The following is a 15,183-nucleotide window of genomic DNA, read 5'->3' as shown; positions in this document are numbered from 1 at the left end:
ATGAATGTGATGTGTGTATAGGTTTTTTGTGCATTTCAAACCAGTTGGTAGCATGCTGTGGTCTTTCTAAAACAGAAGTAGGCCAGGCTAGTGTTGTTAAAATATTAGTGTGCCAGTGAAAGATAATCTCACAAGCTTTGTGAAAGGTTTTCATTTTTTTGTCCTACTGTCTTTTCTCAGCTTCACGTGACAGAAAAGATATTGTATTCCTTCTGGATGGTTCTGATGGCACAAGGAATGGCTTTCCTGCCATGCGTGATTTTGTAGAGAGAGTGGTGGAGAAAATCAATGTGGGAGAAAACAAAGACCATGTCTCTGTGGTCCAGTACAGCAGAGAACCAGAGGTCCATTTCTATCTGAACACATATACCACAAGGGAGGATGTGGTGGACTCGGTCAGAGGGCTTAGACACAGAGGAGGAAGACCCCTAAACACTGGGGCAGCTCTCCAATACGTCAGAGACAACGTCTTTACAAACTCCTCTGGAAGTAGACGCCTGCAGGGTGTCCCACAGATATTGATCTTACTAACTGGGGGAAGGTCTTTTGACAATGTAGATAGCCCAGCCTCAGCTCTCAAACAGCAGGGCATTTATGTGATTGGCATTGGAACTAGGACCTCAGATGCTAGAGAGCTGCAGAAAATATCATATGAGCCCAGTTATGCTCTGTCAGTGTCCGAGTTCACTGACCTTCCCAGTGTCCAAGAACAGCTCTCTTCTGTAATGAGCAAAGTGATAGTGAGGGCCACGCCCATGACACCAACAGTGACCGGTAAGAACGTGACTCCTTTGTAATCTCCAGTATCATAGTAGGAAACAGTGTGAAAAGAAACCAAATGTGATTTGCTGTGTTCAGTTAGCTAGTGGATTGTCTTTTTTTTTTTTTTTAATAGTTGTGCTTGCGAAGAAAGAGTTCAATTTCAAGATGTTTCTCTTTAGCTGCAAAATATTTGATTGACCAAGTTAAACATATGGTAAATCTCATGTCTCTTAGTGGTCAGACAGCCAGCAGGAAGGGATGTGGTGTTTTTGCTGGATGGATCTGATGCTACTAGAAGTGGATTCCCAGCTATGAGAGACTTTGTCCAAAAACAAGTAGACACACTCAGTGTGGATGATGGCAAAGACCGTGTGTCGGTTGTTCAGTACAGCAGCGATCCAGCCGTCCAGTTCTATCTGAACACGTACACCACAAAAAGAGAGGTCCTTGACAGTGTCAGAGGTTTGAGGCACAAAGGCGGACGACCCCTCAACACTGGAGCAGCTCTCCGGTACTTGAGGGATAACGTCTTCACGGCCTCTGCCGGAAGCAGGCGGCCCTCAGGAGTTCCGCAGGTCCTAATATTGATCACTGGTGGAAGATCATTTGACAGTATTGATGAACCAGCCTCTGCTCTCAAACAGCTGGGTGTCTTGACCATTGCAATTGGAACCCGAGGCTCTGACCCCAGAGAACTTCAGACCATAACTGGCGAGCCCAGTCATGCTGTATCTGTGTCTGAGTTCACTGACCTTCCCAATGTTCAAGAACAGCTCTCTTCTGTAATGAGCACAGTGCCAATGAGGGTCACACCTTTGACCCCAACAGTAACTGGTAAGAACATGACCCATCTTCAAAGTCCAGTATCATTGTAGGAAACAGTGTGAAAAGAAATCATTTGGTTTTGCTGTGTTTAATCAGCCAGTGGATTGTTTTTCCTTTTTTTTTGTTCTGTTTTCGTTTTTGTTTTTTTTATAAAATAGTTGTGGTTGTAAAGAAAGAGTTCACTTTTACCATGGTGCTTTTTAGCTGCAAAATATTTGATTGACCAAGTTAAACATATGGTAAATCTCATGTCTCTTAGTGGTCAGACAGCCAGCAGGAAGGGATGTGGTGTTTTTGCTGGATGGATCTGATGCTACTAGAAGTGGATTCCCAGCTATGAGAGACTTTGTCCAAAAACAAGTAGACACACTCAGTGTGGATGATGGCAAAGACCGTGTGTCGGTTGTTCAGTACAGCAGCGATCCAGCCGTCCAGTTCTATCTGAACACGTACACCACAAAAAGAGAGGTCCTTGACAGTGTCAGAGGTTTGAGGCACAAAGGCGGACGACCCCTCAACACTGGAGCAGCTCTCCGGTACTTGAGGGATAACGTCTTCACGGCCTCTGCCGGAAGCAGGCGGCCCTCAGGAGTTCCGCAGGTCCTAATATTGATCACTGGTGGAAGATCATTTGACAGTATTGATGAACCAGCCTCTGCTCTCAAACAGCTGGGTGTCTTGACCATTGCAATTGGAACCCGAGGCTCTGACCCCAGAGAACTTCAGACCATAACTGGCGAGCCCAGTCATGCTGTATCTGTGTCTGAGTTCACTGACCTTCCCAATGTTCAAGAACAGCTCTCTTCTGTAATGAGCACAGTGCCAATGAGGGTCACACCTTTGACCCCAACAGTAACTGGTAAGAACATGACCCATCTTCAAAGTCCAGTATCATTGTAGGAAACAGTGTGAAAAGAAATCATTTGGTTTTGCTGTGTTTAATCAGCCAGTGGATTGTTTTTCCTTTTTTTTTGTTCTGTTTTCGTTTTTGTTTTTTTTTATAAAATAGTTGTGGTTGTAAAGAAAGAGTTCACTTTTACCATGGTTCTTTTTAGCTGCAAAATATTTGATTGACCAAGTTAAACATATGGTAAATCTCATGTCTCTTAGTGGTCAGACAGCCAGCAGGAAGGGATGTGGTGTTTTTGCTGGATGGATCTGATGCTACTAGAAGTGGATTCCCAGCTATGAGAGACTTTGTCCAAAAACAAGTAGACACACTCAGTGTGGATGATGGCAAAGACCGTGTGTCGGTTGTTCAGTACAGCAGCGATCCAGCCGTCCAGTTCTATCTGAACACGTACACCACAAAAAGAGAGGTCCTTGACAGTGTCAGAGGTTTGAGGCACAAAGGCGGACGACCCCTCAACACTGGAGCAGCTCTCCGGTACTTGAGGGATAACGTCTTCACGGCCTCTGCCGGAAGCAGGCGGCCCTCAGGAGTTCCGCAGGTCCTAATATTGATCACTGGTGGAAGATCATTTGACAGTATTGATGAACCAGCCTCTGCTCTCAAACAGCTGGGTGTCTTGACCATTGCAATTGGAACCCGAGGCTCTGACCCCAGAGAACTTCAGACCATAACTGGCGAGCCCAGTCATGCTGTATCTGTGTCTGAGTTCACTGACCTTCCCAATGTTCAAGAACAGCTCTCTTCTGTAATGAGCACAGTGCCAATGAGGGTCACACCTTTGACCCCAACAGTAACTGGTAAGAACATGACCCATCTTCAAAGTCCAGTATCATTGTAGGAAACAGTGTGAAAAGAAATCATTTGGTTTTGCTGTGTTTAATCAGCCAGTGGATTGTTTTTCCTTTTTTTTTGTTCTGTTTTCGTTTTTGTTTTTTTTATAAAATAGTTGTGGTTGTAAAGAAAGAGTTCACTTTTACCATGGTGCTTTTTAGCTGCAAAATATTTGATTGACCAAGTTAAACATATGGTAAATCTCATGTCTCTTAGTGGTCAGACAGCCAGCAGGAAGGGATGTGGTGTTTTTGCTGGATGGATCTGATGCTACTAGAAGTGGATTCCCAGCTATGAGAGACTTTGTCCAAAAACAAGTAGACACACTCAGTGTGGATGATGGCAAAGACCGTGTGTCGGTTGTTCAGTACAGCAGCGATCCAGCCGTCCAGTTCTATCTGAACACGTACACCACAAAAAGAGAGGTCCTTGACAGTGTCAGAGGTTTGAGGCACAAAGGCGGACGACCCCTCAACACTGGAGCAGCTCTCCGGTACTTGAGGGATAACGTCTTCACGGCCTCTGCCGGAAGCAGGCGGCCCTCAGGAGTTCCGCAGGTCCTAATATTGATCACTGGTGGAAGATCATTTGACAGTATTGATGAACCAGCCTCTGCTCTCAAACAGCTGGGTGTCTTGACCATTGCAATTGGAACCCGAGGCTCTGACCCCAGAGAACTTCAGACCATAACTGGCGAGCCCAGTTATGCTCTATCTGTGTCTGAACTTACTGACCTACCCAAAGTGCAACAGCAACTTGAGTCCTCTGTGGAAGCTGCAGTTTTTGAAGTCACCCCAGAATTACCAACCGTAATTGGTACGTTGTCAGACACATCCTGTTGCTTGCTCCAAAAGTTATTAATTTTAGCTACAGTGAGGAAAAGCAAATAAATGAATGTGATGTGTGTATCGGTTTTTTGTGCATTTCAAACCAGTTGGTAGCATGCTGTGGTCTTTCTAAAACAGAAGTAGGCCAGGCTAGTGTTGTTAAAATATTAGTGTGCCAGTGAAAGATAATCTCACAAGCTTTGTGAAAGGTTTTCATTTTTTTGTCCTACTGTCTTTTCTCAGCTTCACGTGACAGAAAAGATATTGTATTCCTTCTGGATGGTTCTGATGGCACAAGGAATGGCTTTCCTGCCATGCGTGATTTTGTAGAGAGAGTGGTGGAGAAAATCAATGTGGGAGAAAACAAAGACCATGTCTCTGTGGTCCAGTACAGCAGAGAACCAGAGGTCCATTTCTATCTGAACACATATACCACAAGGGAGGATGTGGTGGACTCGGTCAGAGGGCTTAGACACAGAGGAGGAAGACCCCTAAACACTGGGGCAGCTCTCCAATACGTCAGAGACAACGTCTTTACAAACTCCTCTGGAAGTAGACGCCTGCAGGGTGTCCCACAGATATTGATCTTACTAACTGGGGGAAGGTCTTTTGATAATGTAGATAGCCCAGGCTCAGCTCTCAAACAGCAAGGCATTTATGTGATTGGCATTGGAACTAGGACCTCAGATGCTAGAGAGCTGCAGAAAATATCATATGAGCCCAGTTATGCTCTGTCAGTGTCCGAGTTCACTGACCTTCCCAGTGTCCAAGAACAGCTCTCTTCTGTAATGAGCAAAGTGATAGTGAGGGCCACGCCCATGACACCAACAGTGACCGGTAAGAACGTGACTCCTTTGTAATCTCCAGTATCATGGTAGGAAACAGTGTGAAAAGAAACCAAATGTGATTTGCTGTGTTCAGTTAGCTAGTGGATCTTTTTTTTTTTACAAAATAGTTGTGCTTGCGAAGAAAGAGTTCAATTTCAAGATGTTTCTCTTTAGCTGCAAAATATTTGATTGACCAAGTTAAACATATGGTAAATCTCATGTCTCTTAGTGGTCAGACAGCCAGCAGGAAGGGATGTGGTGTTTTTGCTGGATGGATCTGATGCTACTAGAAGTGGATTCCCAGCTATGAGAGACTTTGTCCAAAAACAAGTAGACACACTCAGTGTGGATGATGGCAAAGACCGTGTGTCGGTTGTTCAGTACAGCAGCGATCCAGCCGTCCAGTTCTATCTGAACACGTACACCACAAAAAGAGAGGTCCTTGACAGTGTCAGAGGTTTGAGGCACAAAGGCGGACGACCCCTCAACACTGGAGCAGCTCTCCGGTACTTGAGGGATAACGTCTTCACGGCCTCTGCCGGAAGCAGGCGGCCATCAGGAGTTCCGCAGGTCCTAATATTGATCACTGGTGGAAGATCATTTGACAGTATTGATGAACCAGCCTCTGCTCTCAAACAGCTGGGTGTCTTGACCATTGCAATTGGAACCCGAGGCTCTGACCCCAGAGAACTTCAGACCATAACTGGCGAGCCCAGTCATGCTGTATCTGTGTCTGAGTTCACTGACCTTCCCAATGTTCAAGAACAGCTCTCTTCTGTAATGAGCACAGTGCCAATGAGGGTCACACCTTTGACCCCAACAGTGACTGGTAAGAACATGACCCATCTTCAAAGTCCAGTATCATTGTAGGAAACAGTGTGAAAAGAAATCATTTGGTTTTGCTGTGTTTAATCAGCCAGTGGATTGTTTTTCCCTTTTTTTTGTTCTGTTTTCGTTTTTGTTTTTTGTTTTTTTTATAAAATAGTTGTGGTTGTAAAGAAAGAGTTCACTTTTACCATGGTGCTTTTTAGCTGCAAAATATTTGATTGACCAAGTTAAACATATGGTAAATCTCATGTCTCTTAGTGGTCAGACAGCCAGCAGGAAGGGATGTGGTGTTTTTGCTGGATGGATCTGATGCTACTAGAAGTGGATTCCCAGCTATGAGAGACTTTGTCCAAAAACAAGTAGACACACTCAGCGTGGATGATGGCAAAGACCGTGTGTCGGTTGTTCAGTACAGCAGCGATCCAGCCGTCCAGTTCTATCTGAACACGTACACCACAAAAAGAGAGGTCCTTGACAGTGTCAGAGGTTTGAGGCACAAAGGCGGACGACCCCTCAACACTGGAGCAGCTCTCCGGTACTTGAGGGATAACGTCTTCACGGCCTCTGCCGGAAGCAGGCGGCCATCAGGAGTTCCGCAGGTCCTAATATTGATCACTGGTGGAAGATCATTTGACAGTATTGATGAACCAGCCTCTGCTCTCAAACAGCTGGGTGTCTTGACCATTGCAATTGGAACCCGAGGCTCTGACCCCAGAGAACTTCAGACCATAACTGGCGAGCCCAGTCATGCTGTATCTGTGTCTGAGTTCACTGACCTTCCCAATGTTCAAGAACAGCTCTCTTCTGTAATGAGCACAGTGCCAATGAGGGTCACACCTTTGACCCCAACAGTAACTGGTAAGAACATGACCCATCTTCAAAGTCCAGTATCATTGTAGGAAACAGTGTGAAAAGAAATCATTTGGTTTTGCTGTGTTTAATCAGCCAGTGGATTGTTTTTCCCTTTTTTTTGTTCTGTTTTCGTTTTTGTTTTTTGTTTTTTTTATAAAATAGTTGTGGTTGTAAAGAAAGAGTTCAATTTTACCATGGTGCTTTTTAGCTGCAAAATATTTGATTGACCAAGTTAAACATATGGTAAATCTCATGTCTCTTAGTGGTCAGACAGCCAGCAGGAAGGGATGTGGTGTTTTTGCTGGATGGATCTGATGCTACTAGAAGTGGATTCCCAGCTATGAGAGACTTTGTCCAAAAACAAGTAGACACACTCAGTGTGGATGATGGCAAAGACCGTGTGTCGGTTGTTCAGTACAGCAGCGATCCAGCCGTCCAGTTCTATCTGAACACGTACACCACAAAAAGAAAGGTCCTTGACAGTGTCAGAGGTTTGAGGCACAAAGGCGGACGACCCCTCAACACTGGAGCAGCTCTCCGGTACTTGAGGGATAACGTCTTCACGGCCTCTGCCGGAAGCAGGCAGCCATCAGGAGTTCCGCAGGTCCTAATATTGATCACTGGTGGAAGATCATTTGACAGTATTGATGAACCAGCCTCTGCTCTCAAACAGCTGGGTGTCTTGACCATTGCAATTGGAACCCGAGGCTCTGACCCCAGAGAACTTCAGACCATAACTGGCGAGCCCAGTCATGCTGTATCTGTGTCTGAGTTCACTGACCTTCCCAATGTTCAAGAACAGCTCTCTTCTGTAATGAGCACAGTGCCAATGAGGGTCACACCTTTTACCCCAACAGTGACTGGTAAGAACATGACCCATCTTCAAAGTCCAGTATCATTGTAGGAAACAGTGTGAAAAGAAACCAAATGTGATTTGCTGTGTTCAGTTAGCCAGTGGATTGTTTTTTTCTTTACAAAATAGTTGTGCTTGCGAAGAAAGAGTTCAATTTCAAGATGTTTCTCTTTAGCTGCAAAATATTTGATTGACCAAGTTAAACATATGGTAAATCTCATGTCTCTTAGTGGTCAGACAGCCAGCAGGAAGGGATGTGGTGTTTTTGCTGGATGGATCTGATGCTACTAGAAGTGGATTCCCAGCTATGAGAGACTTTGTCCAAAAACAAGTAGACACACTCAGCGTGGATGATGGCAAAGACCGTGTGTCGGTTGTTCAGTACAGCAGCGATCCAGCCGTCCAGTTCTATCTGAACACGTACACCACAAAAAGAGAGGTCCTTGACAGTGTCAGAGGTTTGAGGCACAAAGGCGGACGACCCCTCAACACTGGAGCAGCTCTCCGGTACTTGAGGGATAACGTCTTCACGGCCTCTGCCGGAAGCAGGCGGCCCTCAGGAGTTCCGCAGGTCCTAATATTGATCACTGGTGGAAGATCATTTGACAGTATTGATGAACCAGCCTCTGCTCTCAAACAGCTGGGTGTCTTGACCATTGCAATTGGAACCCGAGGCTCTGACTCCAGAGAACTTCAGACCATAACTGGCGAGCCCAGTCATGCTGTATCTGTGTCTGAGTTCACTGACCTTCCCAATGTTCAAGAACAGCTCTCTTCTGTAATGAGCACAGTGCCAATGAGGGTCACACCTTTGACCCCAACAGTAACTGGTAAGAACATGACCCATCTTCAAAGTCCAGTATCATTGTAGGAAACAGTGTGAAAAGAAATCATTTGGTTTTGCTGTGTTTAATCAGCCAGTGGATTGTTTTTCCTTTTTTTTTTGTTCTGTTTTCGTTTTTGTTTTTTGTTTTTTTTATAAAATAGTTGTGGTTGTAAAGAAAGAGTTCACTTTTACCATGGTGCTTTTTAGCTGCAAAATATTTGATTGACCAAGTTAAACATATGGTAAATCTCATGTCTCTTAGTGGTCAGACAGCCAGCAGGAAGGGATGTGGTGTTTTTGCTGGATGGATCTGATGCTACTAGAAGTGGATTCCCAGCTATGAGAGACTTTGTCCAAAAACAAGTAGACACACTCAGTGTGGATGATGGCAAAGACCGTGTGTCGGTTGTTCAGTACAGCAGCGATCCAGCCGTCCAGTTCTATCTGAACACGTACACCACAAAAAGAGAGGTCCTTGACAGTGTCAGAGGTTTGAGGCACAAAGGCGGACGACCCCTCAACACTGGAGCAGCTCTCCGGTACTTGAGGGATAACGTCTTCACGGCCTCTGCCGGAAGCAGGCGGCCCTCAGGAGTTCCGCAGGTCCTAATATTGATCACTGGTGGAAGATCATTTGACAGTATTGATGAACCAGCCTCTGCTCTCAAACAGCTGGGTGTCTTGACCATTGCAATTGGAACCCGAGGCTCTGACCCCAGAGAACTTCAGACCATAACTGGCGAGCCCAGTTATGCTCTATCTGTGTCTGAACTTACTGACCTACCCAAAGTGCAACAGCAACTTGAGTCCTCTGTGGAAGCTGCAGTTTTTGAAGTCACCCCAGAATTACCAACCGTAATTGGTACGTTGTCAGACACATCCTGTTGCTTGCTCCAAAAGTTATTAATTTTAGCTACAGTGAGGAAAAGCAAATAAATGAATGTGATGTGTGTATCGGTTTTTTGTGCATTTCAAACCAGTTGGTAGCATGCTGTGGTCTTTCTAAAACAGAAGTAGGCCAGGCTAGTGTTGTTAAAATATTAGTGTGCCAGTGAAAGATAATCTCACAAGCTTTGTGAAAGGTTTTCATTTTTTTGTCCTACTGTCTTTTCTCAGCTTCACGTGACAGAAAAGATATTGTATTCCTTCTGGATGGTTCTGATGGCACAAGGAATGGCTTTCCTGCCATGCGTGATTTTGTAGAGAGAGTGGTGGAGAAAATCAATGTGGGAGAAAACAAAGACCATGTCTCTGTGGTCCAGTACAGCAGAGAACCAGAGGTCCATTTCTATCTGAACACATATACCACAAGGGAGGATGTGGTGGACTCGGTCAGAGGGCTTAGACACAGAGGAGGAAGACCCCTAAACACTGGGGCAGCTCTCCAATACGTCAGAGACAACGTCTTTACAAACTCCTCTGGAAGTAGACGCCTGCAGGGTGTCCCACAGATATTGATCTTACTAACTGGGGGAAGGTCTTTTGATAATGTAGATAGCCCAGGCTCAGCTCTCAAACAGCAAGGCATTTATGTGATTGGCATTGGAACTAGGACCTCAGATGCTAGAGAGCTGCAGAAAATATCATATGAGCCCAGTTATGCTCTGTCAGTGTCCGAGTTCACTGACCTTCCCAGTGTCCAAGAACAGCTCTCTTCTGTAATGAGCAAAGTGATAGTGAGGGCCACGCCCATGACACCAACAGTGACCGGTAAGAACGTGACTCCTTTGTAATCTCCAGTATCATAGTAGGAAACAGTGTGAAAAGAAACCAAATGTGATTTGCTGTGTTCAGTTAGCTAGTGGATTGTCTTTTTTTTTTTTTTAAATAGTTGTGCTTGCGAAGAAAGAGTTCAATTTCAAGATGTTTCTCTTTAGCTGCAAAATATTTGATTGACCAAGTTAAACATATGGTAAATCTCATGTCTCTTAGTGGTCAGACAGCCAGCAGGAAGGGATGTGGTGTTTTTGCTGGATGGATCTGATGCTACTAGAAGTGGATTCCCAGCTATGAGAGACTTTGTCCAAAAACAAGTAGACACACTCAGTGTGGATGATGGCAAAGACCGTGTGTCGGTTGTTCAGTACAGCAGCGATCCAGCCGTCCAGTTCTATCTGAACACGTACACCACAAAAAGAGAGGTCCTTGACAGTGTCAGAGGTTTGAGGCACAAAGGCGGACGACCCCTCAACACTGGAGCAGCTCTCCGGTACTTGAGGGATAACGTCTTCACGGCCTCTGCCGGAAGCAGGCGGCCATCAGGAGTTCCGCAGGTCCTAATATTGATCACTGGTGGAAGATCATTTGACAGTATTGATGAACCAGCCTCTGCTCTCAAACAGCTGGGTGTCTTGACCATTGCAATTGGAACCCGAGGCTCTGACCCCAGAGAACTTCAGACCATAACTGGCGAGCCCAGTCATGCTGTATCTGTGTCTGAGTTCACTGACCTTCCCAATGTTCAAGAACAGCTCTCTTCTGTAATGAGCACAGTGCCAATGAGGGTCACACCTTTGACCCCAACAGTGACTGGTAAGAACATGACCCATCTTCAAAGTCCAGTATCATTGTAGGAAACAGTGTGAAAAGAAATCATTTGGTTTTGCTGTGTTTAATCAGCCAGTGGATTGTTTTTCCCTTTTTTTTTGTTCTGTTTTCGTTTTTGTTTTTTTTATAAAATAGTTGTGGTTGTAAAGAAAGAGTTCACTTTTACCATGGTGCTTTTTAGCTGCAAAATATTTGATTGACCAAGTTAAACATATGGTAAATCTCATGTCTCTTAGTGGTCAGACAGCCAGCAGGAAGGGATGTGGTGTTTTTGCTGGATGGATCTGATGCTACTAGAAGTGGATTCCCAGCTATGAGAGACTTTGTCCAAAAACAAGTAGACACACTCAGTGTGGATGATGGCAAAGACCGTGTGTCGGTTGTTCAGTACAGCAGCGATCCAGCCGTCCAGTTCTATCTGAACACGTACACCACAAAAAGAGAGGTCCTTGACAGTGTCAGAGGTTTGAGGCACAAAGGCGGACGACCCCTCAACACTGGAGCAGCTCTCCGGTACTTGAGGGATAACGTCTTCACGGCCTCTGCCGGAAGCAGGCGGCCCTCAGGAGTTCCGCAGGTCCTAATATTGATCACTGGTGGAAGATCATTTGACAGTATTGATGAACCAGCCTCTGCTCTCAAACAGCTGGGTGTCTTGACCATTGCAATTGGAACCCGAGGCTCTGACCCCAGAGAACTTCAGACCATAACTGGCGAGCCCAGTTATGCTCTATCTGTGTCTGAACTTACTGACCTACCCAAAGTGCAACAGCAACTTGAGTCCTCTGTGGAAGCTGCAGTTTTTGAAGTCACCCCAGAATTACCAACCGTAATTGGTACGTTGTCAGACACATCCTGTTGCTTGCTCCAAAAGTTATTAATTTTAGCTACAGTGAGGAAAAGCAAATAAATGAATGTGATGTGTGTATAGGTTTTTTGTGCATTTCAAACCAGTTGGTAGCATGCTGTGGTCTTTCTAAAACAGAAGTAGGCCAGGCTAGTGTTGTTAAAATATTAGTGTGCCAGTGAAAGATAATCTCACAAGCTTTGTGAAAGGTTTTCATTTTTTTGTCCTACTGTCTTTTCTCAGCTTCACGTGACAGAAAAGATATTGTATTCCTTCTGGATGGTTCTGATGGCACAAGGAATGGCTTTCCTGCCATGCGTGATTTTGTAGAGAGAGTGGTGGAGAAAATCAATGTGGGAGAAAACAAAGACCATGTCTCTGTGGTCCAGTACAGCAGAGAACCAGAGGTCCATTTCTATCTGAACACATATACCACAAGGGAGGATGTGGTGGACTCGGTCAGAGGGCTTAGACACAGAGGAGGAAGACCCCTAAACACTGGGGCAGCTCTCCAATACGTCAGAGACAACGTCTTTACAAACTCCTCTGGAAGTAGACGCCTGCAGGGTGTCCCACAGATATTGATCTTACTAACTGGGGGAAGGTCTTTTGATAATGTAGATAGCCCAGGCTCAGCTCTCAAACAGCAAGGCATTTATGTGATTGGCATTGGAACTAGGACCTCAGATGCTAGAGAGCTGCAGAAAATATCATATGAGCCCAGTTATGCTCTGTCAGTGTCCGAGTTCACTGACCTTCCCAGTGTCCAAGAACAGCTCTCTTCTGTAATGAGCAAAGTGATAGTGAGGGCCACGCCCATGACACCAACAGTGACCGGTAAGAACGTGACTCCTTTGTAATCTCCAGTATCATGGTAGGAAACAGTGTGAAAAGAAACCAAATGTGATTTGCTGTGTTCAGTTAGCTAGTGGATCTTTTTTTTTTTACAAAATAGTTGTGCTTGCGAAGAAAGAGTTCAATTTCAAGATGTTTCTCTTTAGCTGCAAAATATTTGATTGACCAAGTTAAACATATGGTAAATCTCATGTCTCTTAGTGGTCAGACAGCCAGCAGGAAGGGATGTGGTGTTTTTGCTGGATGGATCTGATGCTACTAGAAGTGGATTCCCAGCTATGAGAGACTTTGTCCAAAAACAAGTAGACACACTCAGTGTGGATGATGGCAAAGACCGTGTGTCGGTTGTTCAGTACAGCAGCGATCCAGCCGTCCAGTTCTATCTGAACACGTACACCACAAAAAGAGAGGTCCTTGACAGTGTCAGAGGTTTGAGGCACAAAGGCGGACGACCCCTCAACACTGGAGCAGCTCTCCGGTACTTGAGGGATAACGTCTTCACGGCCTCTGCCGGAAGCAGGCGGCCATCAGGAGTTCCGCAGGTCCTAATATTGATCACTGGTGGAAGATCATTTGACAGTATTGATGAACCAGCCTCTGCTCTCAAACAGCTGGGTGTCTTGACCATTGCAATTGGAACCCGAGGCTCTGACCCCAGAGAACTTCAGACCATAACTGGCGAGCCCAGTCATGCTGTATCTGTGTCTGAGTTCACTGACCTTCCCAATGTTCAAGAACAGCTCTCTTCTGTAATGAGCACAGTGCCAATGAGGGTCACACCTTTGACCCCAACAGTGACTGGTAAGAACATGACCCATCTTCAAAGTCCAGTATCATTGTAGGAAACAGTGTGAAAAGAAATCATTTGGTTTTGCTGTGTTTAATCAGCCAGTGGATTGTTTTTCCCTTTTTTTTGTTCTGTTTTCGTTTTTGTTTTTTGTTTTTTTTATAAAATAGTTGTGGTTGTAAAGAAAGAGTTCACTTTTACCATGGTGCTTTTTAGCTGCAAAATATTTGATTGACCAAGTTAAACATATGGTAAATCTCATGTCTCTTAGTGGTCAGACAGCCAGCAGGAAGGGATGTGGTGTTTTTGCTGGATGGATCTGATGCTACTAGAAGTGGATTCCCAGCTATGAGAGACTTTGTCCAAAAACAAGTAGACACACTCAGCGTGGATGATGGCAAAGACCGTGTGTCGGTTGTTCAGTACAGCAGCGATCCAGCCGTCCAGTTCTATCTGAACACGTACACCACAAAAAGAGAGGTCCTTGACAGTGTCAGAGGTTTGAGGCACAAAGGCGGACGACCCCTCAACACTGGAGCAGCTCTCCGGTACTTGAGGGATAACGTCTTCACGGCCTCTGCCGGAAGCAGGCGGCCATCAGGAGTTCCGCAGGTCCTAATATTGATCACTGGTGGAAGATCATTTGACAGTATTGATGAACCAGCCTCTGCTCTCAAACAGCTGGGTGTCTTGACCATTGCAATTGGAACCCGAGGCTCTGACCCCAGAGAACTTCAGACCATAACTGGCGAGCCCAGTCATGCTGTATCTGTGTCTGAGTTCACTGACCTTCCCAATGTTCAAGAACAGCTCTCTTCTGTAATGAGCACAGTGCCAATGAGGGTCACACCTTTGACCCCAACAGTGACTGGTAAGAACATGACCCATCTTCAAAGTCCAGTATCATTGTAGGAAACAGTGTGAAAAGAAATCATTTGGTTTTGCTGTGTTTAATCAGCCAGTGGATTGTTTTTCCCTTTTTTTTGTTCTGTTTTCGTTTTTGTTTTTTGTTTTTTTTATAAAATAGTTGTGGTTGTAAAGAAAGAGTTCAATTTTACCATGGTGCTTTTTAGCTGCAAAATATTTGATTGACCAAGTTAAACATATGGTAAATCTCATGTCTCTTAGTGGTCAGACAGCCAGCAGGAAGGGATGTGGTGTTTTTGCTGGATGGATCTGATGCTACTAGAAGTGGATTCCCAGCTATGAGAGACTTTGTCCAAAAACAAGTAGACACACTCAGTGTGGATGATGGCAAAGACCGTGTGTCGGTTGTTCAGTACAGCAGCGATCCAGCCGTCCAGTTCTATCTGAACACGTACACCACAAAAAGAGAGGTCCTTGACAGTGTCAGAGGTTTGAGGCACAAAGGCGGACGACCCCTCAACACTGGAGCAGCTCTCCGGTACTTGAGGGATAACGTCTTCACGGCCTCTGCCGGAAGCAGGCAGCCATCAGGAGTTCCGCAGGTCCTAATATTGATCACTGGTGGAAGATCATTTGACAGTATTGATGAACCAGCCTCTGCTCTCAAACAGCTGGGTGTCTTGACCATTGCAATTGGAACCCGAGGCTCTGACCCCAGAGAACTTCAGACCATAACTGGCGAGCCCAGTCATGCTGTATCTGTGTCTGAGTTCACTGACCTTCCCAATGTTCAAGAACAGCTCTCTTCTGTAATGAGCACAGTGCCAATGAGGGTCACACCTTTTACCCCAACAGTGACTGGTAAGAACATGACCCATCTTCAAAGTCCAGTATCATTGTAGGAAACAGTGTGAAAAGAAACCAAATGTGATTTGC

General features: G+C 45.3%; 10 protein-coding genes across 14 annotated transcripts in view; all 10 read left to right on the top strand.

The window, feature by feature from the left end:
- The window catches only part of LOC146651458 (collagen alpha-3(VI) chain-like), a 106,578-nt gene that overhangs the window by 44,140 nt on the left and 47,255 nt on the right, over positions 1-15,183 (top strand). The gene's annotated exons all lie outside the window — the stretch shown is intronic.
- On the top strand, positions 2-1,637 carry LOC146651481 (collagen alpha-3(VI) chain-like). Its single transcript, XM_085383905.1, has 2 exons — positions 2-774; positions 997-1,637. Exons 1-2 carry the CDS (start codon positions 252-254, stop codon positions 1,635-1,637), a joined length of 1,164 nt encoding a protein of 387 aa, XP_085240031.1. The 5' UTR covers positions 2-251.
- On the top strand, positions 1,924-3,338 carry LOC146651480 (collagen alpha-3(VI) chain-like). The gene is made up of 2 exons (XM_085383916.1): positions 1,924-2,446; positions 2,698-3,338. Exons 1-2 carry the CDS (start codon positions 1,924-1,926, stop codon positions 3,336-3,338), a joined length of 1,164 nt encoding a protein of 387 aa, XP_085240042.1.
- LOC146651479 (collagen alpha-3(VI) chain-like) lies at positions 3,625-5,072 on the top strand. The gene is made up of 2 exons (XM_085383924.1): positions 3,625-4,147; positions 4,402-5,072. The coding sequence occupies exons 1-2, from the start codon at positions 3,625-3,627 to the stop codon at positions 5,016-5,018; spliced, it is 1,140 nt and encodes a 379-aa protein (XP_085240050.1). The 3' UTR covers positions 5,019-5,072.
- On the top strand, positions 5,292-6,712 carry LOC146651478 (collagen alpha-3(VI) chain-like). Its single transcript, XM_085383912.1, has 2 exons — positions 5,292-5,814; positions 6,072-6,712. The coding sequence occupies exons 1-2, from the start codon at positions 5,292-5,294 to the stop codon at positions 6,710-6,712; spliced, it is 1,164 nt and encodes a 387-aa protein (XP_085240038.1).
- LOC146651477 (collagen alpha-3(VI) chain-like) lies at positions 7,006-8,389 on the top strand. The gene is made up of 2 exons (XM_085383913.1): positions 7,006-7,528; positions 7,749-8,389. The coding sequence occupies exons 1-2, from the start codon at positions 7,006-7,008 to the stop codon at positions 8,387-8,389; spliced, it is 1,164 nt and encodes a 387-aa protein (XP_085240039.1).
- Positions 8,684-10,225, top strand: LOC146651476 (collagen alpha-3(VI) chain-like). Its single transcript, XM_085383923.1, has 2 exons — positions 8,684-9,206; positions 9,461-10,225. The coding sequence occupies exons 1-2, from the start codon at positions 8,684-8,686 to the stop codon at positions 10,075-10,077; spliced, it is 1,140 nt and encodes a 379-aa protein (XP_085240049.1). The 3' UTR covers positions 10,078-10,225.
- On the top strand, positions 10,354-11,801 carry LOC146651475 (collagen alpha-3(VI) chain-like). Its single transcript, XM_085383899.1, has 2 exons — positions 10,354-10,876; positions 11,128-11,801. Exons 1-2 carry the CDS (start codon positions 10,354-10,356, stop codon positions 11,799-11,801), a joined length of 1,197 nt encoding a protein of 398 aa, XP_085240025.1.
- LOC146651474 (collagen alpha-3(VI) chain-like) lies at positions 11,800-13,435 on the top strand. The gene is made up of 2 exons (XM_085383918.1): positions 11,800-12,575; positions 12,795-13,435. The coding sequence occupies exons 1-2, from the start codon at positions 12,053-12,055 to the stop codon at positions 13,433-13,435; spliced, it is 1,164 nt and encodes a 387-aa protein (XP_085240044.1). The 5' UTR covers positions 11,800-12,052.
- LOC146651473 (collagen alpha-3(VI) chain-like) lies at positions 13,703-15,149 on the top strand. Its single transcript, XM_085383911.1, has 2 exons — positions 13,703-14,251; positions 14,509-15,149. Exons 1-2 carry the CDS (start codon positions 13,729-13,731, stop codon positions 15,147-15,149), a joined length of 1,164 nt encoding a protein of 387 aa, XP_085240037.1. The 5' UTR covers positions 13,703-13,728.

The sequence above is a fragment of the Rhamphochromis longiceps genome, linkage group LG16, assembly GCF_057381845.1.
Source record: "Rhamphochromis longiceps isolate RC_006_pf linkage group LG16, R_longiceps_female_GT1.1, whole genome shotgun sequence".
NCBI lineage: Eukaryota > Metazoa > Chordata > Actinopteri > Cichliformes > Cichlidae > Rhamphochromis > Rhamphochromis longiceps.
The sequence above is the reverse complement of the archived record's forward strand: the minus strand, read 5'-3'. Positions and strand labels throughout refer to the sequence as shown.